Below are 27917 nucleotides of genomic sequence, written 5' to 3'. Positions count from 1 at the left end.
AACTCTACCCAAAGATAACACAAGCCAAAGACCTGTGATCATTTGTGAAAAATGTTCAGAAGAGGCACTTTTCATCTAAGTCACTGTCGTCTTTCCCACTCACTATGAATACAGTGTTTCTGTCCTAATTCTGACTCTATCTAAACATCAGAGTCTTACAACAAATAAAACCAGCATATGAAATTTTCTACATCATGGTATATGGCACCTTTACAGTATATGGGGAGGATTTCCCCTAAACATTGCTGAGAATTATGAAATACATACTGTGAACAGAGAATATAATTCACCTTGTTAACAGAATGATAGCAAAGGCCTCCTCTTCATGGAGAACATTGACCTCACCAATAAAAGGGGCACAAGACTTCAAATTAGAACCAGAAAGTGATGCAGTCTTACTCTCAAGGCCTTGGGCAGCAATACAAAAGAAGCCAACATTTGACAAAGAGGAATGTTCTGCTATCATGCTGTGCCTTCCAAACCACAGAAAGTTTCGGAGCCACCATTTTCATTTAGCTATACATGCTGACAGGTCACGTTTTCTTTCAGTCATCCCAGGGAGTGAATAGAACCAACGAAACTAATGGTACAAAAGAAAAACAAAAACAAAACAACCCTTTACAAGAAGATCATAAACCAGAGCAAAGGACAGCAAGTGGTTTTCAGGTTAGTGGATTGGAACCTGAAACAATTCATCACAACATGATGTGAGAAGCACAATGTCCCTGACAGAGGTAGCACTTCTTAGCTAAGGACAGGTGCCCTGGATGAAACCTGGGTCAGATCAATTCTCTAGTCATAGAGAAAGGAATGAAGATCCAGCCAGGAGCTTAGAGTATTCATACTTTTCTCAAGCACTACTCCTGAACATGCAGGGGTTATGAATGCTGAATACTCTTCAGGTGAGCCAGGTGGTAGAGGTGAAATAGATTCTGCACAAATATTCCCAGTGACATCAGTAGGCTTGTAGGTCGGAGTAGGTTAGCAAGTGCAATGCAGCTGCTTAAAGCCCACTTGTACCTGAAACTTATGAGGACTCCAGCAGAGTGTATGTTCTGACGAAAAAGGGTTTATATTCAGGTAAAAGGGTCTAAAACCTTCTCCTTCGATGTTGTTATCCTGAGTGAGAAGGATAGAATACTCCCTGCCCATTTAAAGCTTTTCTCCAGTGTGAACTCTATGATGTTTAATATCACTGAAGTACTTCCTACAATCATTGCACTCCTAAGGCTTTTCTCCAGAGTGAACTCTGCGGTGTTGACTGAGGGCAGAACGTTGTCTAAAGGACTTCCCACAATCACTACACTCGTATGGCTTTTCTCCAGAATGAACTCTGTAGTGTTCAGTGAAGGATGACTTGTGTCTAAAGGACTTCCCACAATCACTACATTCATAAGGCTTTTCTCCAGAATGAACTCTGTAGTGTTCAGTGAAGGAAGACTTGTGTCTAAAGGACTTCCCACAATCACTACACTCATAAGGCTTTTCTCCAGTGTGAACTCTGTGGTGTTGATTGAAGGAAGACTTTTGAGTAAAGGACTTCCCACAATCACTACATTCATAAGGCTTTTCTCCAGTGTGAACTCTGTGGTGTTGATTGAAGGAAGACCTTTGACTAAAGTACTTCCCACAATCACTACAATGATATGGCTTTTCTCCAGTGTGAACTCTGTGGTGTATAGTGAAGCTAGATTTTTGAGTGAAGAACTTCCCACAATCACTACACAGATATGGCTTTTCTCCAGTGTGAACTCTGTGGTGTACAGTGAAGTAACGCTTTTGACTGAAGGACTTCCCACAATCACTACACTGATATGGCTTTTTTCCAGTGTGAACTCTGTGGTGTGGAATGCAGGTAACCTTTGTCCTAAAGGACTCCCCACAATCACTACACTCATATGGCTTTTCTCTAGTGTGAACGCTGGGTTGTTTATCGAGATCAGTATTTTCACTGAAGAACTTCCCACAATCAGTATACTCATGGGGATTTTCTCCAGTGTGAATTCTCCTATGTCTATTGAGGTTAAAGCTATGTCTAAAAATATCCCCACACCTGCTACTCTCATAATTCACTATGCCAGTACAGACACCCTGACGTTGAAGAACCTTCTGGTTGTGGCTGGCAGCTTTTTCACATTCACCGCACTCATGATAACTTTTTCCACTGACAAATTCCCGTGAATTCTCACTACCACATGGTGGCTCCTCAGGTTGGAGAGGGAGGGCCCTGATGCATGAGAAGCTCTGAGATGGCTGGGATGTTTTCCTCAGCTTCCCCACTGGAGGCCTTTCCATATCATCCTTCCAGGGCTTCTCTCCAATGGCATCCCTCTGTTGCTCCTGAGGGTTTGCACTGAAGCAGAAGCCTCTCACACATTTGTCACTGATGAAGGTTTTCTGCTCAAAGTATGCTGCGTGTAACTCAGTTAAGTGCAAAATATTTTTTAACACTGAGAAGCACCGCTTACAGAGATGGTTCTTCTGGGTTGCTGGAGCTGTCTTAGAAGCCCTGACCTGTGACTCTCCTTCTACAGATACACTCTGATCAGAATTGGACTCCTCACCATCCGTTTTATGCCAACAACCTGAAAAGGGAAAAATGGTGAAGACATAAATGTTGACTGTGGTGTCAGGTGTAAGTCCCTTTACAAAAAGTGTATTGCACATAAGACATTGGTTCCATTTAATTGTAAGAGAAAACAACAACTGTGGGAAGGATGAGGAAGAGGCTGCTGTGAAGTCTGGTCCACTGAAGATCACAAAACAAAGAAGATCTCAACAGAAATATGACACAAACATGGCAAGCACCACATGGAAGGGAAGCAGCACCTCCAGCTCCTTATTCTGCTAACAGCATTCAGCAGGGCTTGTCTGCTGGTAACATGGGTAAGTTGTGCAGAAGGTTGGTCACATCTTATTTCAATAAACATGTTGCTGTTGGTTTAGGATCACTTAGGTATGTATGTTGGTTTAGGATCACCTCGTAACACATGTTCAGGTCCATGTCAGAGAATACAGCAGAGGGAGCAGTGAGGAGGAACAGGTGATGAAAGAAGGCCGCAAAGGTGAAAGTAGACAAAAGCCAGCCAGTCACAGATGAAATGACATGTCAGAAAAGTGTCAAGTATGGGAAAGAAAAGGTACAAATGTATTTTGGCCACCTGCACCTAAACACTGTTGGACACAAGCAGGTTCCTGGTATGATAGAAACAATACCCTTATGTCATACTTTCCCCCGGTTTCCTACAGCAGGACCAGGTTTCCTCTGAGACCATCTGGCATGTTCACTCTGTAAAAAAACAGAGTTCTCTCTGCACCTCCTCCTCTACAAATATATAAAACCTAAACATTCTGAGTAGTTATAAAAGATGGCAGAAGTGAGTAGCCAGTACTAGCCCAGAGCAAGTCAGCATGCAATAATACTGAGGGAAGAAAATATTACAAATGATATTAAGGAGGTCTTACAAGCACACCCCATGGCTCATGTAATTAAAGACTACCACATGGCACAGGTGGGCACAAAGAACCTTTAGCTAAAGGAAGGGGGCAGAAGGGGAAGTCATTGATGTGGATGTAGGAAATATCCCAGGAATAGGAAGAGCAAGAACTCATAAGGTGTCTGTAAAAGTGCTGACTCACAGAAACTGCCTGTACTTTGTGAGACTATGGGTGTCAGCTCTCTCCACAGAGTTCTGCTCTGGCAGCCACAGCATATTTGACAAGAAAATGGGTGAATTAGCACAGTCGCTGGACTGGCTGTGGGAGAGAGAAAGCTACAGGTGGAGATATAAGAAAAGAGGGCATCACCTCAGGACACTAGGAGAGATGTGACGGTCTTACCTACAGATGATACAAGTGTAAAAACTTCCAGCATCACATCGCGGTAGAGAAGTCTCTGAGCCTCATCAAGAAGCACCCATTGCTCCTGGGAGAAGGCAATGGCCACATCCTCAAAGTTCATATCCTGTCATAATGGGGGCAGAACGGCACATAATCAGATTTACTCCTAAGATTCCTAGTCTGTCATACTCCCCACCCTCCATATACATCTGCTCTCTCCACTCCACACACCAGAGAAGATACCAGGGATTCATCCCATATAAGTCACTGTCTTCTTATATTTCTACTGATATTTTGTCTTCCCACAACAATAAAGGCAGTTCAGCAGATAGAAGATAACTGAGCTCTGGGCTTCACATGTACACCACACTTCCTCTGGACAACAGAGTGGGTGTCAAGAACATAGGGTAGGAAGAGATGTTAGCCATACAGGGAGTGTGAGTGATTTGATACTGCTCTTGTTAGTCAATACCCTTGTAGTCCCTCACATTGTTCCTCAAAGACACCAAAAACATGGCATCACACTTCAAACTACAAACACAATCTCAGTGCTGAGGCCATCACTTTGCACTACCTGCGTCACATAGTTATTTGACCAACACTTCTCTCTCACCGCTTCCTTCTCAGAGGCACAACTTCAATGGTAACACAAATTTGCTGTGGCGAAAACAGGTTATTTTTTAATTACCTATTGTCCAAAATTATAGATTACCACCTCCATTCCAGTGAAGATTTCAACCCCATGTAACACTGATGTATGCTACCTCATTCCTAACAATCAGTGTGTCAGCACCCAACAACCAAAATCAGGTGGGTAGATAAATGGCATCTAAGCTCTATACCTGGCCATATGCCAAAACACCCCTTTCCAGGCAATTACCCTAAAGTTCCCCTTATTGTATCATCCAGACACCACCAGAAATGGACTCACCCTCCATCCACTCTTATGGCAATGTCAGGGACCTGTGGCCATGAATTCACAATCCCTCTCCAAATGCCCATCACTCTTTCTACCAAACCTCTCTCACACCTGCACTTCCACAGCACCAGCCCTCATGGCACTCTCCTTGGCCTCTTACTTATTACTCAGAACATGTGATGCCAAATTTAAACAGGACAAGCACTGCCCAGACCCTGATAGTCCACACTCATTGAGGCAGCCTTGAGTCCGGCTATGAAGGTCTCTCTCCATGACTGTTTTTTCTTCAATCTAACCTATGAAGAACCACAATCAGATCTCAGACACCCAGAGCCCACCTCCCCTGATGCTGCACTTGATGTCCCTTCAGCAGTCACAACCAAGACCTTTCACTTAATCGTCACTCAAGTCCCAGCCCCGAAGGCCCTCTGAACCATGCTTAGTGAGTGTCACAGATGACCACTCAAGGTCTAAGCTAATCCACACGACAGACTGCTACTCCCAACAGCCAGGCCACACCAAAGGTCACAACAAAATCTTGGTGAGAGTTTGGAGAAGTAAATATGTAAAAACCCCAACCTCCCTATCTCATCTTTCTGAATTATTCTACGGCCTCCAATTCATCGCACATGCACTCACCTTTTAAAGGCCATGTCCACTGCAAAGCCATTATCTCTCCCTGACACTCTACAAGACAACTTCTGTTTCTATGCTGTGTTGTGACACCACCTCCCACAAACAGTGGCCCCAGCAAGAAAGCCAGTCCTCACGCTCACACTGTCCCTTCAGAGCTACTACTACCATTACCAACCTGACCATGATTCCTTGTATTAAAGTGATCCACAGTCCTGGCTGATGTGTCTCAGTTTGTTGAACAGAGACCCATGCACTGGTCAGGTCACATGCCTGGGCTGTGGGCTGGGTCCACAGCAGGGGTTGTGCAGGTACCAACTGGTCCTTGTTTCTGGATCATTAGTGTTTCTCTGTATCTCTCCCTCTCCCTTTCTTTCTACACATTATATATATATGTAAATACCTGCCGATTTCAGAGTCAGCTCCCTCTTTACTCCAAGCCTTGGCACATTCTGGAACCTATGTCTGGAGGACCTCGCACTCATCACACTGGTGGCCAAAAACAAGGTCCATATCCTGAAGCCCTACTCCTGGCCTTAGGAGTCTGGGCTTAGTGCCTGTTCGTTCACAGTCCCCAGGTCCAAGGGCTACAGGAGGGGCTGACAGTCCCAGCGCATCACTATCTCAGAGGCCACAAGTGTGAGAGGCCCTGAAATAAGCTCCACAAACCCGTACACCAAACGATTCTGCATTTGCAGGAATTTGTGCAAAGAAAAGGGTCTGTTGGGAGCCTGGCAACCACCAGGCTCCATGGCTCAGGCTGCTCAGTGCCTTGCCCAGCCCCGAGGCCAGGTGCCCTCCAGATCCTGTATGATCTCAGGGCTCCGTCCTCAGTGCTCACTCTTGCCATTTACAGGACTCCCCTTCCTGTCCACAGCTGCTGTCCTCTGTCTTCTAGTCTGTTCTTCCTCTGAGCAATGTTAGGAGAAGTTAGAAACCACCTCAGAAAATGTCCCTCTTTTGTTCACAACCATCTATGGCCCCAGCGTTCTGAGAATGAAAGGAAAACTCCTCGTGCAAAACCACACCTCATCTTTGTTGCCTTTAGACCCAAACAGGCCCAGGTTTTCCTAATCCTCCCAGCTCAGTCGCACCACCGTGTCCCTACAAGATGGCACTGCTGCCTTCCACCCTCTTCCCCATCAACCTGTGTCACCCACGAGGGACTCACCATTCTGAACGCTGGGACCTGGGCGGCAGGACCTGAGAGACACCAGTCTCCAAGGCTGGGAGTTAAATGGGGTCAGGCGGACTGAATGCTGTGAGCAGAGGAGTCCGGGAGGCACGGAGGCTGGTGCTCAAAGAGCCTCAGACACACCCTGAACAGCAAGGACGTTGCCTCCTCGGCCTCCTCTTTCTCACAACCAGTGGGCTGAAGCCTGTGAGTCCTTGAAGAAACTAAAGAGGTCAAAATGACCGCCAGGAGGAGGAAGGCGGACGTCCCGCCCTAACCGGATGCACTGCCACAAAATTTCTGATCAGACCTTTCAACAAGTGATAAAGACAGTGTAAATAAATGCATAAAGAAATTCTCACCATAAAAATTTCTTATGGTAATGTATTTAAAACAAAACAAGTTAACACTATACTGATTTTTTGGCCTACAATTTAAAATATTAAACATAGCATAGTTTACAGGGTTAAAGAAAAACTAGAATTTCCATTATTGTGTGTGTCTGGGAAGGCAAAGGGAATGACCATTTTACATCACAGCTTTGCATGTCTTCAAAAGCAAAACATGTACCTACACTGTAACATTTAGATAAGTAAAACATACATTTATATAAATAACTGAACACAGTATTTCCAGAAAATTTATTTATAATACCCTAAATCTGGAAATAACAAAAACCATAGGCAGATCAATAGATAAAGTGTAAGTACACAGAACACAATACTACTCAGCAATAAAAAATAACATTTCACATGAGCACTAGTGTTCAATCTCAAAATAACTTTGTAGCATGAAAGAGACCAATATTTGTTAAAGATTACACACCTTATAGTGCTTACAATTTTATGAAAAATATGAACTAATCTTGTAAAGGAAGGAAAATCAATTAATGCATTTAGGGATGGGGAAGGCAGAAGGTAAATACAGGGTGTGATAAAGTAGCTTTAGAGTTGTTGTATGGAAATTAATTCAAAAATAAATAAATAATAATACAAGTATAAACTCTCCCCTGGCCATTGTACTTACGTTGGCTGGGCACCATCCCTTGCCCTGAAAGGTCACTGCTTCCATTCCAGGACAGGGAACATACTTGGCTGGATGCCCTGTAGGTGGTGCATAAGAGGAAGCTATTTGATAATTCTCATATCACCAGTTCTTTCTCTCTCTCACTCTCTCCCTCCCTCTCTTTTTAAAAAATCAATGAATATATTTTAAACATATAAAATATTTATTTAAAATAGAAAATAAGCTCTTTGTTTTATATACTCACTTCTGTAACTCTGCTTTTGCCCTAACCCAGTCATGGGCAAACTACGGCCCGCGGGCCGGATCCGGCCCGTTCGGCTGTTCTATCCGGCCCGCGGAGCAGAAAGAGCGGAGGGTTCTCTTGCTCTCCCCTCCGCTCCTTTACTTTGAATTTATATTAGTTCACACAAACACTCCATCCATGCTTTTGTTCCGGCCCTTCGGTCCAGTTTAAGAACCCACTGTGGCCCTCAAGTCAAAAAGTTTGCCCAACCCTGCCCTAACCTGTATATGGGTGAGAGATACATTTATTTCACATGTGACGGTTTTACAGTTTGATCCGTTTGTCCATGCTCAACAAATAGTACACATTAGAAAAGTGCATTTTGTTGTATGTCACTTATAAATAGCCTATCTAACAAAAGGGGAATATGCTAATTGACCTTCATGCTGTAGCAAAGATGACGGTGCCCACAGCCAAGAAGGAGGGAATATGCTAATCGACTGCCATGCCCTCAAAGATGGAAGTGCCCCCAGCCACAAGATGGCGGCGCCCAGCACCCTCAGCCCCGCTGGGGTGACAGGCCCGTCAGTCCCCCAGAAGCCCAGGGATGTCTTAAGGTGCAGGCAAGCCTCGGATGGCAGCTGCCCAACCGCCCAGGGCTGCCCGAGGCTCAGGTAACCAGGGCTGGCCAAGGCTTAGGCTGCCAGCAGTGGTAGCAGCAGAGGTGTGATGGAGCATCACCTTCTCCTGATTACCGGGTCACCTCCCTCCCCTGAGGGCTCCCAGACTATGAGGGGCAGGCCGGGCTGAGGGACTCCCCCTCCAGTGCAGGAATTTGCATGCACCGGGCCTCTAGTACCAAAATAAAACCTTAAAAAGTGCTACCAAATGAAGACCTAGGTATCTCTGTCTTGCTAGAAAATTAAAATGGCAACCCTGTATGTGCTCTACCATCTCTCTCCTAATTTCCTGGGAGGACCACTCTTGCCTCATTGGCAGCAAATATTGCAAGCAGTGAAGACTATTGCCATCAGAATGAACAAGGTTGTTAACTGGTTACAAAAGACACATCCTTGCAGTGAGTACAGGATTATCCTTCCTCTAGCTTTGAGATTTTGTGATCAGGAAACCTTGAGGTGCATGCCCTAGATCTGTGGTCAGCAAACTGCGGCTCGCAAGCCACATGCGGCTCTTTGGCCCCTTGAGTTTTACCAAAGGCCGGCTTATGAGTATCCTAATTAAGTTAATAACAATGTACCTACCTATATAGTTTAAATTTAAAAAAATTGGCTCTCAAAAGAAATTTCAATCGTTGTATTGTTGATTAATCGTTGTATCTGTTGACTAATGAGTTTGCCAACCACTGCCCTAGATGGTCCAAGGGAATCCAAAAAACTGTGAGATTATTTTATTCTGCCAATGACTTCAGCCACAGGAACATTATGGAAGACCTGAGAATGTCTGTATGCAAAGATTACAAAGCCAAAACCATTGCTCATTTGTGGGATACATTCATAAGAGGCACTTTTCATCTAATGCAATCTTTACCACTCACTATGACTACAGTGTGTATGTCTTAGTGGTGGTTCCATATAAACCTCAGAGTTATAAAAAAATGACACCAGGGTATGAAATTTCATACATCACAGCACATGGCTCCTTTACAGTATGTGGGGAAGAATTCCCCTAAACATTGTGGAGAATTATGTAATATATCCTGTGACCAGAGACTATGATTAAGATGGTCCACAAAAACATAACAAAGGCTTCCTTTCTAGGGTGACCACTGACCTCACCAATAATAGGGGAACTAGGCTGAAAATTAGAACCACAAAGTCAAGAAGACAATTTTTTAAGGCCATGGGCAGCAATTCAGAAAAGCCAATATGGGACAAACTGATTTTCTGCCATTATTATGTGTCTTCCAAAGCACAGAAAGTTTGGGACCCCATCATATCTGTTCACCTCTCCATTCTGACAGATCACAACTTTCCTTTCTAGTCACCCCAGGCAGTGAATATAACCAACAAAATTAAAGGTACAAAAGAAAAAACACCTTTTCTGAAAGATCATAAACCAGAACAGACTACAGCAAGCAGTTTGTAGGTTGGTGAATTAGAACCTGAAACAATTCATCACAGCATATTGTGAGAACCACAATGTCCCTCATAGAGGTAGCACTTCTTAGCTGAGGATAAGCACTCTGGATGAAGCCTGCATCAGAAATAAAGGAATGAAGATACTGACAAGAGCTCAGAGTAATCATAATTTTCTCAAGCACAGGTGAGAACACAGAATACATTTCCTCTGAGCACACAGTGGTTGTGACTGATGCACCCTCTTCAGGTGAGCCATGTGTTAGCAGTGAAATCTCTTCAGCCACAAATACTCGCTGTGACATCAATCAGGTAGTAGGTTTGTGCGTGTTAGCATGTGCAATGCAGCTCCTTCAAGCCTCACTTTCATCTGAAACCTATGATGAATCAAACAGAGTGTATGTTTCATTAAAAGGAACTTAAATTCAGGTAAATATGTCACAAAGAATCTCCTTCAGTGATATTATTCTAAGTGAGAAAAATAAAGTATTCCCTGCACATTTAAGATTTTCTCCAGGGTGAACTCAGGTGTATAACTAGGCTAGGTTTGTGGCTAAAAGATTTCTGACATTCACTACACTTATGAGATCTTTCCCCAGTGTGACCTCCATGGTGTTCCATGAGCTTAGATCTTTGGTTAAAGGACTTCCCACAATCACCAACGCAGCTTTTCTCTAGTGTAAACTCTCTTGTGGTTAAGGGGTGAATATGGCACCTAAAAGCCTTCCCACACACACATTTTTTAAACCTTTTGTCTCTAGTATGAACCCTGAGGCATTCAGTGACATGAGACCTTCATTTGAACAACGTCCAGCAGTCACTGCATTCCTACGTCTTTTCTCCATTGTTAACTCTGTGTTGTTTAGTGAGGTGAGCCCTTCAACAAAAGGACATCCCACATTCGCTACACTCATGCGGCTTTTCTCCAGTGTGAATTATATGATGTTGAATGAGGGTAGAGCTATGAATGAAGGAATTCCAACAATCTGTATATTCATATGGATTTTTTTCAGTGTGAACTCACTGGTGATCACTGAAGTCAGACCTTTGGCTGAAAGATTTCTCACATTTGATACACATACTTTTTTTCTCCTTACTGTGAATTCTGTGGTGTTGTATGAAGGTAGATGTTTGATTGAAGGACTTCCCACAATCATTAAACTCATGTGGCTTCTCTCCAGTGTGAAATTTGTGGTAGTTAGTGACCTTTGATGAAAGGACATATCACATTCTCTACACTCAGATGGCTTTTCTCCAGTGTAAACTCTCTGATGTTGAATCAGGGTAGAGCCATGACTGAAGGACTTACCACAATCTGTAGTCTTATCTGACTTTTCTCCAGTGTTATCTCTGTGGTATTTAGTGAAATAAGACCTTCAGGAGAAGGAATTCCCACATTAACTACACACATATCTCTTTTTTCAGTGTGAATGGTATCATGTTGAATGAGGGTAGACCTTTGACTGAAGGCCTTCCCCCAATAGATATATTCATATGGCTCTTCTCCAGTGTTTAATGAGAGCAGTGTCTTACTATAGAAATTCTTCCAACCACTTCACTTATAGAGCTTTTATTCAGTGTGAATTCTCCTGTTTCTAATTAAGTTAAAGATTCTTCTAAAAACATTCCCTCAATTTTTACACTCATAATTCACTTCTCCAGAGCAGACATCCTGCTGTTGAACAACTTTCTGGTTGTGTCTGGCACTATTTTCACATTTACCACTCTGGTGAATACTATTTCCATCAATAAATTCTTGTGAAATCTCACTGCCACAGTGTGAATCCTCAGTGTTAAGAGTTGCCTGGTGCTTGGGATGATGCAAGATGGTTGAGAAGTCTTCCTAAGTCTCCTTACTGGTTGAAGGCACCCAAGGTAAGGAGAAGCTGGTCTTGGACTCAAACAAAGCCCTGTCCACATCTTCTTTCCAGGGCTTCTCTTCACTAGCATCCCTCTGTTGCTGGTGAGAATTTGCACTCAGAGAATTCTTTCACACATGAATCCCTGAAGAATGCTTTCTGCACAATGTATGCTGCTTCTAACTCGGTCAGGTGCAGGATATATTTTAACATTGAGAAACAACACTTACACAGAAGGGCATTCTGGCTTGCTGGAGCTGTGTTAGAAGCCCTAATCGGTGACTCTCCATCCACAGATACACTCTGCTCAAAAGGTGCCACCTTACTTTCATTTTCTGACAAAACCCTAAAAACAGATAATGATAAGGAAATGAATGTTGACTGTGGTGCCATGGGAATTATCTAATACTGCTAGGGTTCTTTTCCCAGCCTTACAAAGTGTTCAGCATTCTGGAGAAAGGGGCTGCATGTAGATTCACGAAGGAATCCAAGGACTAAAGATAATTTTGAAAGGCATTGGGGGTCAGAGGATCTTCAGCTGAAGGAGCTAAAAACTCCCTCCTTGACCAAGGACCTGTGCTTTTATTCAAAACAATTTGTCCTAAGGCAAGATAGAGATATACACTTCAAAGGGTAGGGTATCAAAGGATACAGAAGCATTGTCAGTTTGGGGAATAGCCTGCAGCTGGTCAGGTATTTGGCCAATAGGACACAATAAAATGCCCTGAGCTGTCTGGCAGTTAACAATCCTATTCAGGTTTGGGGGAAGTGCCATTTATCTATTTCCAACAGGTAAACTACATATGTGGCTAACCCTTGTTGAGCCGCCCAAGCTTCACCAACCTTTTGGTGAAACTCTTGTAAGTATTACATGCTGGAATTGGTTCTCGGCATAATACAAAAGTGTATTCCGCATAATACACTGCTTCCATGCAATTATCTGAAAGTAAGACGAATGCAGAAAAGTTAACGAGAGGTTCCAGTGTCCCCAGGTCCAAGGACTAAGACAGCTGTAGGACAGTCCAAGTACACTGTTATTTTAGAGGTCAGAAGAGTGTGAGGCCCTGAAATCAGCTCATAATCCAGCACCCCTAAGCATTTCTGCCTTGGTAGAAATCTGTGGAAATAAAAAATTTGTTAAGAGCCTGGCCACCACTGCCAGGACCCATGGGCTCAGGCTGCTCAGCACCCTTGCCCAGCCAACGGGGCTACATGTCCTGGAGATGACCACATTTCTTCAGGACTCAATCCTCAGTGCATACTCTTGCCAGGTACCTTATCTTTTTTTTTTTTTTTTAATATATTTTATTGATATTTTACAGAGAGGAAGGGAGAGAGATAGAGAGCTAGAAACATCGATGAGAGAGAAACATCGATCAGCTGCCTCCTGCACACCTCCCACCAAGGATGTGCCCGCAACCAATGTACATGCCCTTGACCGGAATCGAACCCGGGACCCTTGAGTCCACAGGCCGACGCTCTATCCACTGAGCCAAACCGGTTTCGGCACCAGGTACCTTATCTTTGACAGGACTTCTCCATCCTGTCCCCAACTTCTGTCTCCTCTCTTCTAGTCTGTTCTCCTAAGCTGATTTGGGAAAAGTTGAGAACCATACCTCACACAATGTCCCTCTTTTGTTCAGGACCATCCATAGCCCCAGTTTCCTGAAAATCACAGTACAACTACTCATGCAAAACTTTAGTCACAAAACAAGGCCAGTATTCCCAAATCCTCCTGATTCATACACAATACCATGTCCTTACAAGGTGGCATTGCAGCCTGTCACAATCAACTCACAGTTCTAGATGCTGTGACCTGGGATGCAGGACCTGAGAGGCGCCCACATCCCAGGTTGGAGGTTTACATCAGGCGAGGCTGTGCCAAGTTCAGTAAGTGGAGAGGAGTCTGGGAGGCACAGAGGCCCCATTCCCCGCCTGTTTGTGCTCAACAAGCCTCACACACACCACTGCACAGGGTGATGCAGCCTCTGATGCCTGGATTGACAGGAGGCCTGGTGCTCTGAAGCCTCTGACTCTAGCGACATACCAAAGAGGTCAACCTGACCACCAGGTAAAGACACAGGAAATCCCGCCCTCACCATGTTCACCTGGATAATATGCGTCTCCACTGGCTTTCATTGGCTAAAACCAGCCATCACTAGGTGCATTTCCTTTTGTGTAATATTCTGTTTGAGGCCTCGTAGGTAGAATTTGGATGCCAGTTTATAAGGGTAATGGGTAGCCACAGATTTTTCCATGGTCTTGTCTTGAGAAGTCAAAGAATGAAATCACAGAGAACATTTCAGCAAAATTTATTACAAGCAGATTCAGACTCCCTGCGTGGGGAGGGTGGCCCAATAAAGAATTTCCCATGAAGACTTGTGGTCTAGGGGTATATATTTGCTACAAGCCTGCTCTCTATCTATCCTTGTCATCACCTAATTGATTCCCTCTATTATTATTTCCCAGCAAGGAACCTGCACTTACCCTGTTTCTATGCCCCAGTTCACCTGATTGTTTTAGACCTTCTCTAGTTTCCCACGCCTCCTGCTGTGAGTCCAGAGACATTTTATTTCTCCATGCTTGGTTCCTGTGATTAGGCTTGCTCAAACTGCCATGTCTGCCCCTGCCTGTTCCACCTGACTTTGTTTTGCCCTGGAACCCTGCGCTGTCTGCCTGTGGGTCAAGCTATCTTCTCTCACAGCCACTCACTGACCATTGGGAATACTGGTGTTTGGGAGCCTGAGTGATGCTGGGAACTGACAATATTAGGCTTCAGCGGCTGGTGGCAGGTGTCTGGGGAGTGTTGTCTAAAACTGACTTTTTGTTTTGGAGACATTATTTCAGATTCCGTGAAGCTCAGAATGCTCCTTGAGGTGAAAAGTATTATTTCAATTATTTCCGAAGACTACAGATACTAATGATTTATATAGTAATATTTTCATTGACTTTTAAGGAGAGAGGGAGGGAGGGAGCGAGCAAGCGATAAATACTGATCAACTGTCCTCTGCAAGCCCCTACACTGAGGACTGAGCTCGCATGGCCCCCTTCCCTGTGTCCTCACTGGGAATCCAACTGGAAACCTTTCTGGGAATGGGACCATGCTCAACCAATTGAGCCATTCCAGAAGGCCCATTTTTTATTTTAATAAAAAAATATCACATTAGTAAGAGAAAAAGGCGGCTATGAGAGAATATACATAATCCTATTTGTTTCAAAACAAAATTTGAAAGGATACAAAAGAAACAATTTGACATTCCATACATGGTTAGATTATTTGTAGCCAATACAAATTGTGAAGCTATGGAGCTAACAGTTACTGAATGTTTACTACAGGTGCCAGGCCCTGGATTCAATGCTTTACATGCATTAATCCTCTCTACAACAAGAGATGGTTTAAACATCTGTCTTATAGAGAGGAAACTCAGGCTCAGAGACTCCATGTAGATTTCCTGATTGTAGAGTAAATAAAAGGCAGGACCAGAAGTCAAACCCTTATGTCTCTAACCACAGCAGTCTGGCCTCTAATGCTAGGCTCTTCTGCCTCCTAGAGGGTAGAGTTTCTACTTCATAGGATTAGCCAGATTTCACACCCCTAAAGCTTTAGTGGCTTTTTGTAAAGTAGATATCTTTCTTGTTCATACCACATGTCCACCCTGGTTCTCCTGGGACTGGAATAAAGGAGGAGCCACCAGGTAGGTACCTGTTGACATTATCAGAGAAAGACAGGAAAGGTGGGAAGTCTCAGTGGTTCCAGAATCTTCTGTTAGTGGTGACAGGCTTCACTCCCACCACATTTCATTGGTCAAAGCACATCACAGAGCTGCAGCCAACCTCAGGGGGTCAGCAGCAGAACTGGTATACTTGATGGGCCTCATTAGGGCGACCATATGGTGCTGACCTCTTGTATGCTGTGCAAGAGCAAAGGAGAGGAGTGGGGACTGGTAGGAAATGACAGTGGTGACCAGTCAGGATGGTTCGCTCTCTCCTCATCGAGATGGATTTTCAAGATTCAAAGGAATGAACTTCCCAAAAAGGAGTTTGGGAAGTTGTCATGGGCAGCAAATTCAAACCAATTCTGAGTGTGACTTTGGGTAAATCCCTGGCTGCCTGGATTCCCTACTATGGTCAAGGAGAATACCCACATGTTAAGGATGTTTACTGCGAAGGGTACAGGGCTGCAAGCATTCCAGCATCCCTGTTCTTTTCCATTAACATCAGTCAGTACCTGCTTCCAAGTCTCCTTATCTTTTGCATTGCCCTGCTGAGTGCTCCCAGTGAGGATGATGGTGAGAAATGCTGACAACATCAATGGCGATCCTGTGCTTTCCATTTGTTCTGTGTCTGACCCTGTGCTAAAGGGTCGCTGGATGGTTCTCCACACTGGTCCTAATTCTCCCTCCTGGCCCGTGTTGGGTTAGCCATGCACACCCAGTAGATGACCAGAGCCCAGAAGTCCAGGAGTGATGCTCCATGGAGCCCCAGGCACCTTCCTGTATTAGTTGTCAGCCTAGGTCTGACATGGCAAGGGACACCCACTCCTGGGATGTCCAGTTCCTCATTACCAGTGGGGACTTCGGAGCCAAGAAGTCTTCCCCCTCAGCTTTTCCCCACATGTATCCATCCTCATATTCCTTCACAAGGATCCTGGATTCTCCAGCTCCTTCACAGAGACTAGTGTCCTTTCCAAATGTTCCCAGTCCACACTCTATATTTCCTGTCTGTCATCAGAGTCTTCCCCAATTCCCCACCTTCCCACAGCCTGGGACTCTCTGAACGGACCCTATGCTTAATCCATCCTTGAGAACCAAGATGGGACCTGCATAGGGACACCAGATGCCTGGAAGAGAAGAAGGGGCTCACCTGGGGGTGGGGAAGAGGAACATATTGATATAGAGGAAGGTGCCACTACAACGCCTCTCCGGAGATTGCCTATGCACTTGCCCATGATGGGGGTGCACAGACTCAGAGAGAAACATACAGAGAACATGAGCACAGAAACACGCAGGTACAGAACACTCGCAGCCTCTGCTGGGCACTCAGGTACTGGGCTTATGTCCAGGTTTACACAGTCCCACACTGTAGACATGCCAATACCCTGAGGAACACACACACACACACACACACACACACACACACACACACGGAAACAAACAATTGGGGCCACCCAGAGTGTGCCACAGGACACGCACACAATGGGCACTCCCCCATATGCAAACAGGAAACCCCATCACCAATCCTGTCCCAACACCCCACCTCTCTGCCTTCAACCTCGCATCCCACAGTATATTGTCCCTCAGAGTCCAGGCTCCATCACCTCATTGAGGAGCAAGGGTCTGCTCAGCACAGGCCAAACTTATGGAGGGGGGAGACCACCTGTAATGGATCCCCCAATGTAGTATCATGTTGAGACTAAGCCTCTCCTTCTGGAAATGCTTGTATAGCAGAATGGGCTCACCATTGAATAAAACACAGCACCATTTACTGGAGAATCCATACTACCTCCGGGACAGATTGGGCGGTGGTAATTTTAATGAAATGAAAGTGGAAAATTACCCAGAAATGCAAAAGTAGAAAGATTCCAAAAATGCCCATGGGGCTCAGGGGAGTGTGTGGGCTGCTGAAAAGTAGGTGAACTGATTTGAGGGCCTCAAGTAGCAGGAGCTGCTTTGGAACACCTGGGAGGGATCTGGGCTCCTCAACGACCTGAATCCAAAATAGCTCAGTCTCCACCCCTGGCTGGAAGGTGCTGAGACCACAAGGCCCACGTCCAGGCCCAGAGCTTTTCCCAATCCCTTAGGGTTTAGTCTCAGGGAGCACAGATGTCATAATTACTTGTGTCTGTGCAGCTCAGCCCCAGTTCCCCACCCGCCACACTGACAGCAGGGGCCCCTCCCCTCCTGTTCTCTCCTTCACTGTGTGCTCTGCCCTCATGAGAACTCTTATGGCTGGTTCCCCACAGGGTCCCTGGTCTGTGATGGTGTTCACATTTGTTGACTCATTTGGTAAAACAACACAAATGTATTGATTAGAGAGAGATAGTATTGGGGGGGGGGGAGAGAAACTCACACTTGTTGTTCCATTAATTTTATACATTGATCATTTGATTCTTGCATGGGCCCTGAGTGAAGACAGAACCTGCAACCTTGGCGTTATTGATATGTTGCTTTAATAAACTGATCTCTCTGGCCAGGGCCAAATTCATCAGGGGTTTTAAGTAAAATGAGTCACTAATGTATCTGAGAATAGGTAGATACCAGAACCACCATGACGACAGATTGTGACTGGGATTCATGAAGTTTCCTAAGTGTTGTCTTTATATGGATGTATTTGAAATAAGCTGTTACAAAGGTAGATTATGTCTTTGCAGCAGTAATTTCATATGCCAATTAGGAAGCACTGAAAAGGGGAGGAGGATTTCATTTCAGGGAGACAGGCATGTATGGAAACATAAAAGTGCTCGTTAAAAAGTGTGTTTAGCCCAGCCAGAATAACTCAGTGGTTGAGTAATATGAACCATAGGCAATCTCCGGTTAGATTGTGGTCAGGGCACAAGCCAGGATTGCAGGCTTGATACAGAGTGTGGGGCATGCAGGAGGCAGCTGATCAATGATTCTATCTCATCGTTGATGTTTGTAGCTCTGTCTACCTTCTCTGAAATCAATAAAAGTGTAAGATATATATATATATATATATATATATATATATATATATATATATATATATATTCTGTTCAAATTGGATACTTTAAATCACTTACACTTTTATCAAACTTTTAAAGATGTTTAACACTTGCCACTTCCCAATAATTCAGCTGTTTTATTATAATTTTTCTTGAGCACACCTATTGCTACTTGATCAGTATGCTGAAAATGAAATATAACGATGTACTACTGAAATATGTTATCGTGTCCATGTTCCATGTCATCATTTTGGCAGATTGAACCTGGTGATGATGAGAGTATTTACACCAGGGAAACTGAGAAATACTACAAACCTAGACTTCACTTAATGTGTTATTAAATACTTAGACTTGAAGAACACTGGTGGAGAATGTTAATAATGCAGATTAAACTTATAAGTGTATTGTATGAGTGGGTATTAATTTTCCATAGGATAAAAACTGAGAAAACAATTTTCCTTTTAGATTTGAAAACCAAGAGTTCCGTATGGCAAAGAAGTCACTTGAGTCATTGAGGAAGGAGTGAAACTCAAACACGTGTCTTAGATGCTGCACTGTCCTCCTATTGGTAAGAATGATAAATTAACCGACAAAGTAGGCAAAAGATCCTGAGCAGACATTTTAACAAAGGAGATAAAAACAGCGTCATTTAATGCAAGAAGAAATGCTCACCATCAAGAATTCTTAGGGAAATGTTATTAAAACAAAAACAAGTGAACAGTATACTCATTTCCTGGCCTGTTACTTAAAAAATAACCATCCTATGTGCTGGCTGAGTAACGTAAACCCTGGAATTTTCACTACTGTGGGTGGGTGGGAGGCAAAGGGAATGACCATTTTAGATCACAGACCTGCCTATCTTAAAATCTAACACACTCACTGACACTGTAACAGTTAGATAAGTAAAACATACACCTGTAGGAAGAACTGAATGCGATATTCCCAGCAGTTTTATTTATAAAACCCCAAACGTGGAAATAACCGAAGCCATAGACAGATCAATGGATAAAGTGGTTTTCCATGGAATGCAATATTATTAGCAATAAAAGATTAACTATTTACATAAACATTACTGTTCAATCTAAAAATACCTGTGTAGCAAGAAGGAAGCCAGTGCTTGTTAAAAATTATACACCTTATAGTGCCTGTAAAATTATGAAAAATATGAACTAATCTATTGTAAGAGGAGGTAAATCAATGGCTGTATGGAGGACTAGATAATTCGAAAGATTGTAGAAGGGCAAGAGGTAAATACAGGGTGTGCAAAACTAGGTTTAGAGTTGTTAGTATTGAAAATAATACAACTCTTAATAAATAATAAAAGTATAAAGTCTCCCTGGCTACTGGGTCTTATATTGTTGGGCATGATCACGTTCACTGAATGGTCATTGGTTTGATTCCAGATCACGGCACATGCCCGCCTGGATCTGCAGTAGTGGGCGTGCAGGAGGCAGAAGATTGATGTTTCTCTCCCTCTGCCCTTCTCTATAAAAATCAATAAGATACATTTAAAAATATATAAAACTAGAGGCCTGATGCACAAAATCTGTGCACGAGTGGGGTCCCTAAGCCTGGCCAGTGACCAGGGCCAATTGGGGCCTCTGGCTGCCAGAAGGGGCATTCCTTCCCAGGCTGCCAATTGGGACCTTCCTTCCCCAGCTGCAGGCGGCAGGCCAGAGCCTTCTTTCATTCTGTGACTCTGCCTGGTGGTCAGCATATGTCATAGCAAGCGAATGAACTCCCACATTCCCAAACTACCAAGGGGACAGAGCATATTAGCCTTTTATATATATAGACTAGAGGGCCGTGCACGAAATTTGTTCATGGGTGTGTGTGTGTGTGTGTGTGTATGTGTCCCTCAGCCCAGCCTGCACCCTCTCCACTCTGGGACCCCTCGAGGGATGTTTGCCCATTTAGGTCCGATCCCATGGCAGTCAGTCATCCCTCTCACAATCCAGGACTGCTGGGTCCCAACTGCTCACCTGCCTGCCTGCCTGATTGCCCCTAACTGCTTCTGCCTGCCAGCCTGATCACCCCTAACCACTCCCCTGCCAGCCTGATCTACGCTGAACTGCTCCTCTGCCGGCCTGTTTGCCCCTAACTGCCCGCCCCTGCCGACCTGGTCACCCCTAACAGCCCTCCCTTGCTCACCCGGTTGCCCCTAACTGTCCTCCCCTGCAAAACTGGTCGCCCCCAACTGCCCTCCTCTGCCCTCCCTTGCCAGCCTGGTCACCCCCAAATGCCCTCCCCTGCAGTCCTGGTCGCCCCCAACTGCCCTCCCCTGCTGGCCAGGTCACCCCTAAATTCCCTTCCTTGCCAGCCTGGTCGCCTTAACTGTCCTCCCTTGCTGGCTTGATTACCCCTAACTGTCCTCCCCTGCAGGCCTGGTCGCCCCCAACCGCCCTCCCCTGATGGCCCAGTCACCCCTTACTGTCCTCCCTTGCCAGCCTGGTCACTCCTAACTGCCCTCCCCTGCTGGCCTAGTCATCACCAACTACCCTTCCCTGCAGGCCTGGTCACCTCCAACTTCTCTCCCCTGGAGGCCTGGTCCCCCCAACTGCCATCCCCTGCTGGCCTGGTCACCCCTAACTGCTCTCCCCTGCAGGCCTGTTTGCCCCCACTGGCCTCCCCTGCATGCCTGGTTCCCCCCACACCTGCCCTCCCCTGCAGGCCTGGTCACCCCTAACTGCCCTCTTCTGCTGGCCTGGTGGCCTCCAACTTCCATCCCCTGCTGGCCTGGTTGCCCCAAACTTCCATCCTCTGCTGGCCCAGTCACCCCTAACTGCCTTCCCCTGCAGGCCTGGTATCCCCCAACTGCCCTCCCCTGCAGGCCTGGTTGCCCCCAACTGCCCTCCCTTATAGGTCTGGTACATCCCAAATGCCCTGCCCTGCTGGCCTGACCTCCCACAACTGCCCTCCACTGCCGGCCATCTTGTGTCCACACGGGGGCGGCCATCTTTGACCACATGGGGGTGGCCATCTTGTGTGTTGGAGTGACGGTCAATTTGCATATTACTGTTTTATTAGATAGGATTATATAGGATAGTTATTTAAAATAAGAAAATAAATTCTATGTTTTGCATACTCACAACTGTAAGCATACTTTTGCCCCACCATGGGTATGAGTAACAGAGAAGCATATTTCACATGTGATGGTTTCTGAGCTTTATCGGTATGTTCAACCTCCCCAAACAGTACACATTAGAAAAGGAATTTTCATTGCATGTCAGTTATACAAATACCTAAGTAAAACTTTAAAATGTGGTTCCCAATAAAAACACAGATGTCCCTGTTGTTAGAAAATTAAGATGGCAATTCTATATAGACACTAGTGGCCCGGTGCATGAAATTCGTGCACTTGGGGGGTGGGCGGTCCGTCAGCCTGGCCTGTGCCCTCTTGCAGTCTGGGAGCCCTGGGCGGATGTCCACGGCTTATGGGCCTAAGCCATCAGTGGGACATTCTTAGCATTGCCACGAAGGCGGGAGAGGCTCCCACCACTGCCGCTGTACTCGCCAGCCATGAGCCCGGCTTCTGGCTGAGCAGCGCTCCCCCTGTGGGAGCACACTGACAACCAGGGGGCAGCTCCTTCGTTGAGTGTCTGCCCCCTGGTGGTCAGCGCGCATCATAGTGACCGGTCATTCCACAATTCGGTCATTTGCATATTAGCCTTTTATTATGTAGGAGGATACGCTGTAGACGAGGCCCCCTAGAATCATAAGAAATGCAAAAATTTCACTGTTAACTCATTCTCGAATTGCCTCCACTTTAAATCAAATTGCCCCCTTCCCGTGGGGTGTGTGCTGTACCTTGGGAAGCACTAGGCTTGACACTTTTCCTCTTTGAGCTTCAGATCTGAATACATATGCATATACCATGGGAATTGTAATCTCTTCTCCGCCTACCTCACTGGGTTGTCATGAGGATGTTCTGAGCTAATAAACCTAGAAATGTTTCATCAAGTAAGTGATGTCTAAACGGGAAGGGATTGTTATTTTTAAGCTCACGGGCACCCTCACAGGTAGAAGGTGCTGATTAGGGGAGGAGGGCATGATCGTTTCCTGGGACTGTAGCTATGGAAGCTTTGCAGAGGGTTCTGCAGGCCTCCAAGGAGAGGGCTCTGGCCAGAAGCCCTGCAGTGGTGGTCGGCCCTGGAGGCAATGGCGGGGGCAGGGCGTTAGGGGTTTGGCAAGGCCGAAGGGGAAGTAACTGTCAAACCTTCCCGCTTGGTGCCATCCTTTAAATTGCACATGGTTGTTTCGCAGCTGTACCTGCTCAGGGTGGGGCTCCAATCTCCTGGGGGGCAGGGGGCGCATGGGCCAGTGCAGAGCCAGGTGGGCTAGGAGGGCGGGTTCAGCTGCGCCCCCGGTGAGGTTCACCGTGCTTTCACTGCAGAGACAGTGCTGCTGCTGTTGGGGGAAAAGGTCTGACCCTGGGGGGTCGCTCAGGCCTGCCTCCACACGGGTCTGGAATTGTAGGGAGGAGAGGCATGCCCGGCCCAGCAGAGGGGGCCCACAGTGGTGGGCCGCGGGCGCCTTGGGGGCACTGACGGGTGGTCGCCAGCATACTACTGTTGTGGGTGCCCCTGGAGGGGGTGGCGGGGGAAGAGATTGGGAGTCACAGGTGTGGGCTGCAGCTACCCCCAAGGCTGGGTCTTCTCCCCGTCTGGTCAACCTCCCCATTTCCCCAGGGGTGCTGGGGTAGGGTGTCCGTGCAGGGGAATTGGAAGAGCTCCCCGTGGCCACTTCCACTTCCTTCTTTGCAGTCCGGGGTCCTGTCAGGCACTCTCCTCAGAACCCTGGGAACTTGGCTCCGGTCGCCTGCCCCCTGCTGCATGTGCAGCCTCCTGCTGGTATGTCAATATGCAAATTGGTCATTACTGGGACACCGTAATGGAAAATTAGCATATTACCTTTCTTTACGTATAGATGACCATCTCTCTCCTCATTTCCTGAGAGAATCACTGTTGCCTCTGTGGCAGCAAATATTGTCCAGAAGTGAAGACTACTGCCATCAGAATCATCAAGAATGCTGAATTGTCACAAAACACACAACCTGGGACTAATTACACAATTATTCTTCCTTTAGCTTTGAGTTCCTGCCTGTTGTGATAACCTTAAGGTGAACACCATACAGGGGCCCAGGGAATCCACAAAACCATGACATTCTTTTCACAACCAATCACTCCAGCTACAAAAAGGACAAACAAGACTCAGGACTGGGTCATTTGTGGATAATGTTCAGAAGAGGCAATTTTCATCCAATGCACTGCCATCTCTTTCACTCACTATGAAAACAGTGTTTGTCCTAATATTAGTTGTACTTCACAGTGTAACAACAAATGAAACCAGCCTATGAAATTTCATACAACATAGCACAGGGCTCCTTTGCAGTATGTAAGACATACTATGAACAGAGAATATAATTCATATTGTTCACAGGAGCACAACAAAGGACTCTTCTTCTGGGTGGTCATTGACCTCACCAATAATACAGGCACCAGGCTAAGAAAATTAGAACCAAAAAGTCATGCAGATTTTCCTTGAAGGATTTGGTCAGCAATACAAAATAAACCAATATTGGCCAAAGAGTGATTTTTTGCCATTATTATGTGCCTTCCAAAGCGCAGAGAGTGTGGGACCCCACCATATATGTTCCACTCTCCCTGCTGACAGATCACAATTACCCTTTCAAATCATCCCAGGCAGTGAATATAACCAACAAGATTAAAGGTAGAAAAGCAAAAAACACCTTTACTAAAAGATCATAAACTAGAACAGAGGACAGCAAGCAGGTTGGTGAATTAGAACCTAAATCAACTCATCAGAGGATAATGTGAGAACAATGATAGAAGCACAAAAAAGAACTCCTCTTCTGGGGGACCACTGACCTCACCAACATTAGAGGCACCAGGATGCAAATTAGAACCACAAAGTTATGCCAACTTTATTTCATTGCCTTGGTCAGTGGTATAAAATAAGTCAATAATGGGCAAAGAGTGATTTTTCTGACATTATTATACGCTTTACAAGGCACTGAAAGTTGGGGAATCCACCATATTTGTTCATGTCCCCATGATGATAGATCACAACTTTCTTATCAAATCATCCAGAGAGTGAAATTAAAAAAAAAGCTACAAAAGAAAAAACATCTTTACTAAAGATCATAAACCAGAACAGAGGACAGTAAGCAATTTGCAGGTTGGTGAACTAGAAAGTAAAACAATTCACAAAAGCATCATGTGAGACCCACAATGTCCCTGAAAGTGGTAGCACTCCTTAGCTTAGGATGAGTTCTCTGGAAAAACCGTGGGACAGATGCATTCCCTAGTCAGAGAGAAAGGAATGAAGATCCTGTCAAGAGCTTGAAGTAATCATAATTTTCTCAAGCACAAGTGAGAACACAGAATACATTTCCCTTGAGGACACAGGGTTTGTGACTGATGCACACTCTTCAGGTGAGCCAGGTGGCAGAGGTGAAATTTCCTCAGTTACAAATGCTCACTGTGACATCAATCGGGTAGTAGGTCTGGGCTCGTTAGCAAGTACAATGCAGCTCCTTCAAGCCTCACTTGTACCTGAAACTTATGAGGAATATATCAGAGAGCATGTTCCATTAAAAAAGGTTTAAATTCAGGAAAAAAGGTCCCAAAGAGTCTCCTTCAGTGTTGTTATTCTAAGTGAGAAAAACAAAACTTTCCCTGCACATTTAACACTTCTCTCCAGTGTGAACTCTCAGGTGTCTAATGAGGCTACATTTTTGACTAAAAACTTCCCACATTCAGTACACTCATATGGATTCTTAACAGTGTGAACTCTGAGATGTACAGTGAGGTGAGCCCTTAGATGAAAAGACACCCCATTCTCTACACTCATACGGCTTTTCTCCAGAGTGAACTCTGAGGTGTACAGTGAGGTGAGACCTTTGACAAAAGGACATCCCACATTCTCTACACTCATATGGCTTCTCTCCAGTGTGAACTTTGAGGTGTAAAGTGAGCTGAGCCCCTCGAGGAAAGGACATCCCACATTTTCTACACTTATAAGGTTTTTCTCCAGTGTGAATTCTCTGGTGTTGTTTGAGGTAGACTTATAACTGAAGGATTTCCCACCATCACAGCACTCATATGGCTTGTCGCCACTGTGAATTCTCAGGTGTCTAATAAAGTTAAACTTGTGGCTAAAAGACTTCCTACATTCAGTACACTCATATGGCTTCTCTCCAGGGTGAACTCTGAGGTGTACAGTGAGGTTAGACCTTCGACGAAAGTACATCCCACATTCTCTACACTCATATGGCTTCTCTCCAATGTGAACTCTTTGGTGTTGTTTCAGGGAAGATTTATAATGGAAGGCCTTCCCACAATCACAGCACTCATATTGCTTGTGGCCTCTGTAAACTCTCAGGCATTTAATAAGGTGATATTTCTGGCTAAAAGACTTCCCACAGTCAGTACACTCATATGGCTTTTCTCCAGTGTGAACTGTGAGGTGTAAAGTGAGTTGAGCCCTTTGAGGAAAGGACATCCACATTCCGTACACTTATAGGGCTTTTCTCCAGTGTGAATTCTCTGGTGTTGTTTGAGGCTAGACTCATCCCTGAAGGACTTTCCACAATCACAGCACTCATATGGCTTGTCGCCACTGTGAACTCTCAGGTTTCTAATAAGGTTAGACTTATGGCTAAAAGCCTTCCCACATTTAGAACACTCAACATGGTTTCTCTCCCGTGTGAACTCTGAGGTGTACAGTGAGGTTAGAACTTCGAAGAAAGGACATCCCACATTCTCTACATTCATATGGCTTCCCACCAGTGTGAACTGTCTTGTGTCGAATGAGGTTAAAGATTCGTCTAAAAACTTTCCTACATTTGTTACACTCAAAAGGCAGTTCTCCAGAACAGACACCCGGGCATTGATCAGCTTTCAGGTTGTGGCTGGCAGCATTTTCACATTCATCCCACTGGTGATGACATTTTCCATCAAGAAAATCCTGTGAAATCTCACTGCCACAGTGTAGCTCCTCAGTGTTGAGAGTGGACTGATGCTTGGGAAGCTCTGAGTTGTATCATAAGTCTTCCCTAACCTCCCTGTTGGTTGAAGGCACTGAAGGTAAGTAGAAGCTGGGTGTGCTCACAAAGGAAGCCCTGTCCATAGCTTGTTTCCAGGGCCCCTGCCCACGTTCATTTCTCTGTTTCTGTTGAGGGTTTGCACTAAAATTAAAGTCTCCAACACATGTGTCACTACAGAATACTTTCTGCTCAAAATATGCTGCATAAGATCCAGTCAGGTGCAAAATACCTTTTAACACAGTGAAACACAGTCTATACAGAGGAATATTCTCGGTGCTTGGAGCTGTCTTAGAAGACCTGACCTGCGACTCTCCTTTTATAGATACACTCTGATCAGAACAGGCCTCATCACCATCGATTTTATGCCAACAACCTGAAAAGTGAGAAAGGGTAAGGAAATGGATGTGGTGACAGGGGGAAGTCCCACTGCAAAAGTGTGTTACACATCACACATTAGTTCCACGCAATTGTCTGAAAATAAGAGATGTGCAGGAAGGATTAATAAGAGGCTCTTGGGACTTTCTGGGCTAATGAAGATCACAACACAGGGAGGCCTCTTCATAAATATGACACAAACATTGCAAGAACCACATGGATGAGAATATGGCTCTCCAGCTCATCCTTCAACTAACAGCATTCAGCACAGCTTGTTTGCAGAAGACAAGAGTGAGCTGTGCAAGAAGTTGGTTCCGTCTTACTCCAAGTAAAATTCAATAAAGGAGTAGCTGGTTTCAAGGACCACTTAGCACATATGTGCACCTCATAACATATGTGCAAGTCAATGTTGCATAATACTGCAGAGGCACCAATGCAGAGGAAGAGGTGATGAAGAAGTGAGCAGTCTGCACTGGGCCAGCTTGCTACAGTATTCAGGGAACAGAATATTACAAACAATTGAATGGGGGCCTTACAAGAACAGCCCATAGTTCGTGTAGTAAAGACCATAACATGGCACAGGTTGCCACAAAGAACCTTTTAAAGAAGGAGTGCAGAAGTTGAAGCCATTCATGTGGACACTGTCAGCCTCCCAGGAAGAGAAAGTACAAGCTGGGACCCATTAAGCTCACTGCAAAACTCCTTACTCCCTAACACTTCCTGTACTTTTTGAGGTTACAGGTGTTAGGGATGTTTACAGAGTCCTTTGCTCAGGGTTTCCATCCAGCTCATCCCTGGTAGCCACAGCACATTTGAGAGGACAGTGGGGGAAATTAGCAGAGGCAATGTTCTGACTGTGGGAGAGAGAAAGCTACGGATGAGGAATAAATAAAGAGAGGTCATCATCTCAGGACACTGGCAGAATGTGAAAGTCTTACCTACCGATGATACAAGTGCAAACACTTCCAGCATCACATCGCAGAACAGAAGTCTGTGAACCTCATCAAGGAGCACCCACTCCT

General features: G+C 45.2%; 1 protein-coding gene across 1 annotated transcript; it reads right to left on the bottom strand.

The window, feature by feature from the left end:
* LOC308239163 (uncharacterized protein) lies at positions 1–27917 on the bottom strand. The gene is made up of 3 exons (XM_080651792.1): positions 27838–27917; positions 3841–3964; positions 1–2585 (listed from the first exon to the last, which is right to left on the bottom strand). Exons 1-3 carry the CDS (start codon positions 27865–27867, stop codon positions 1225–1227), a joined length of 1515 nt encoding a protein of 504 aa, XP_080507918.1. The 5' UTR covers positions 27868–27917; the 3' UTR covers positions 1–1224.

Source organism: Plecotus auritus (assembly GCF_963455305.1).
Source record: "Plecotus auritus genome assembly, chromosome: 15".
Lineage (NCBI taxonomy): Eukaryota > Metazoa > Chordata > Mammalia > Chiroptera > Vespertilionidae > Plecotus > Plecotus auritus.
This window is presented reverse-complemented; position numbering and strand designations above follow the sequence as displayed.

Coding starts and splice junctions, on each gene's coding strand:
- LOC308239163 (XM_080651792.1), bottom strand. CDS start 27,867: ATGCTGGAAGTGTTTGCACTTGTATCATCG. Junction 3,965..27,837: donor TGTTTGCACTTGTATCATCG/GTAGGTAAGACT, acceptor CCATTATGACAG/GATATGAACTTTGAGGATGT. Junction 2,586..3,840: donor TACACTTGTATCATCTGTAG/GTAAGACCGTCA, acceptor TTCCCTTTTCAG/GTTGTTGGCATAAAACGGAT.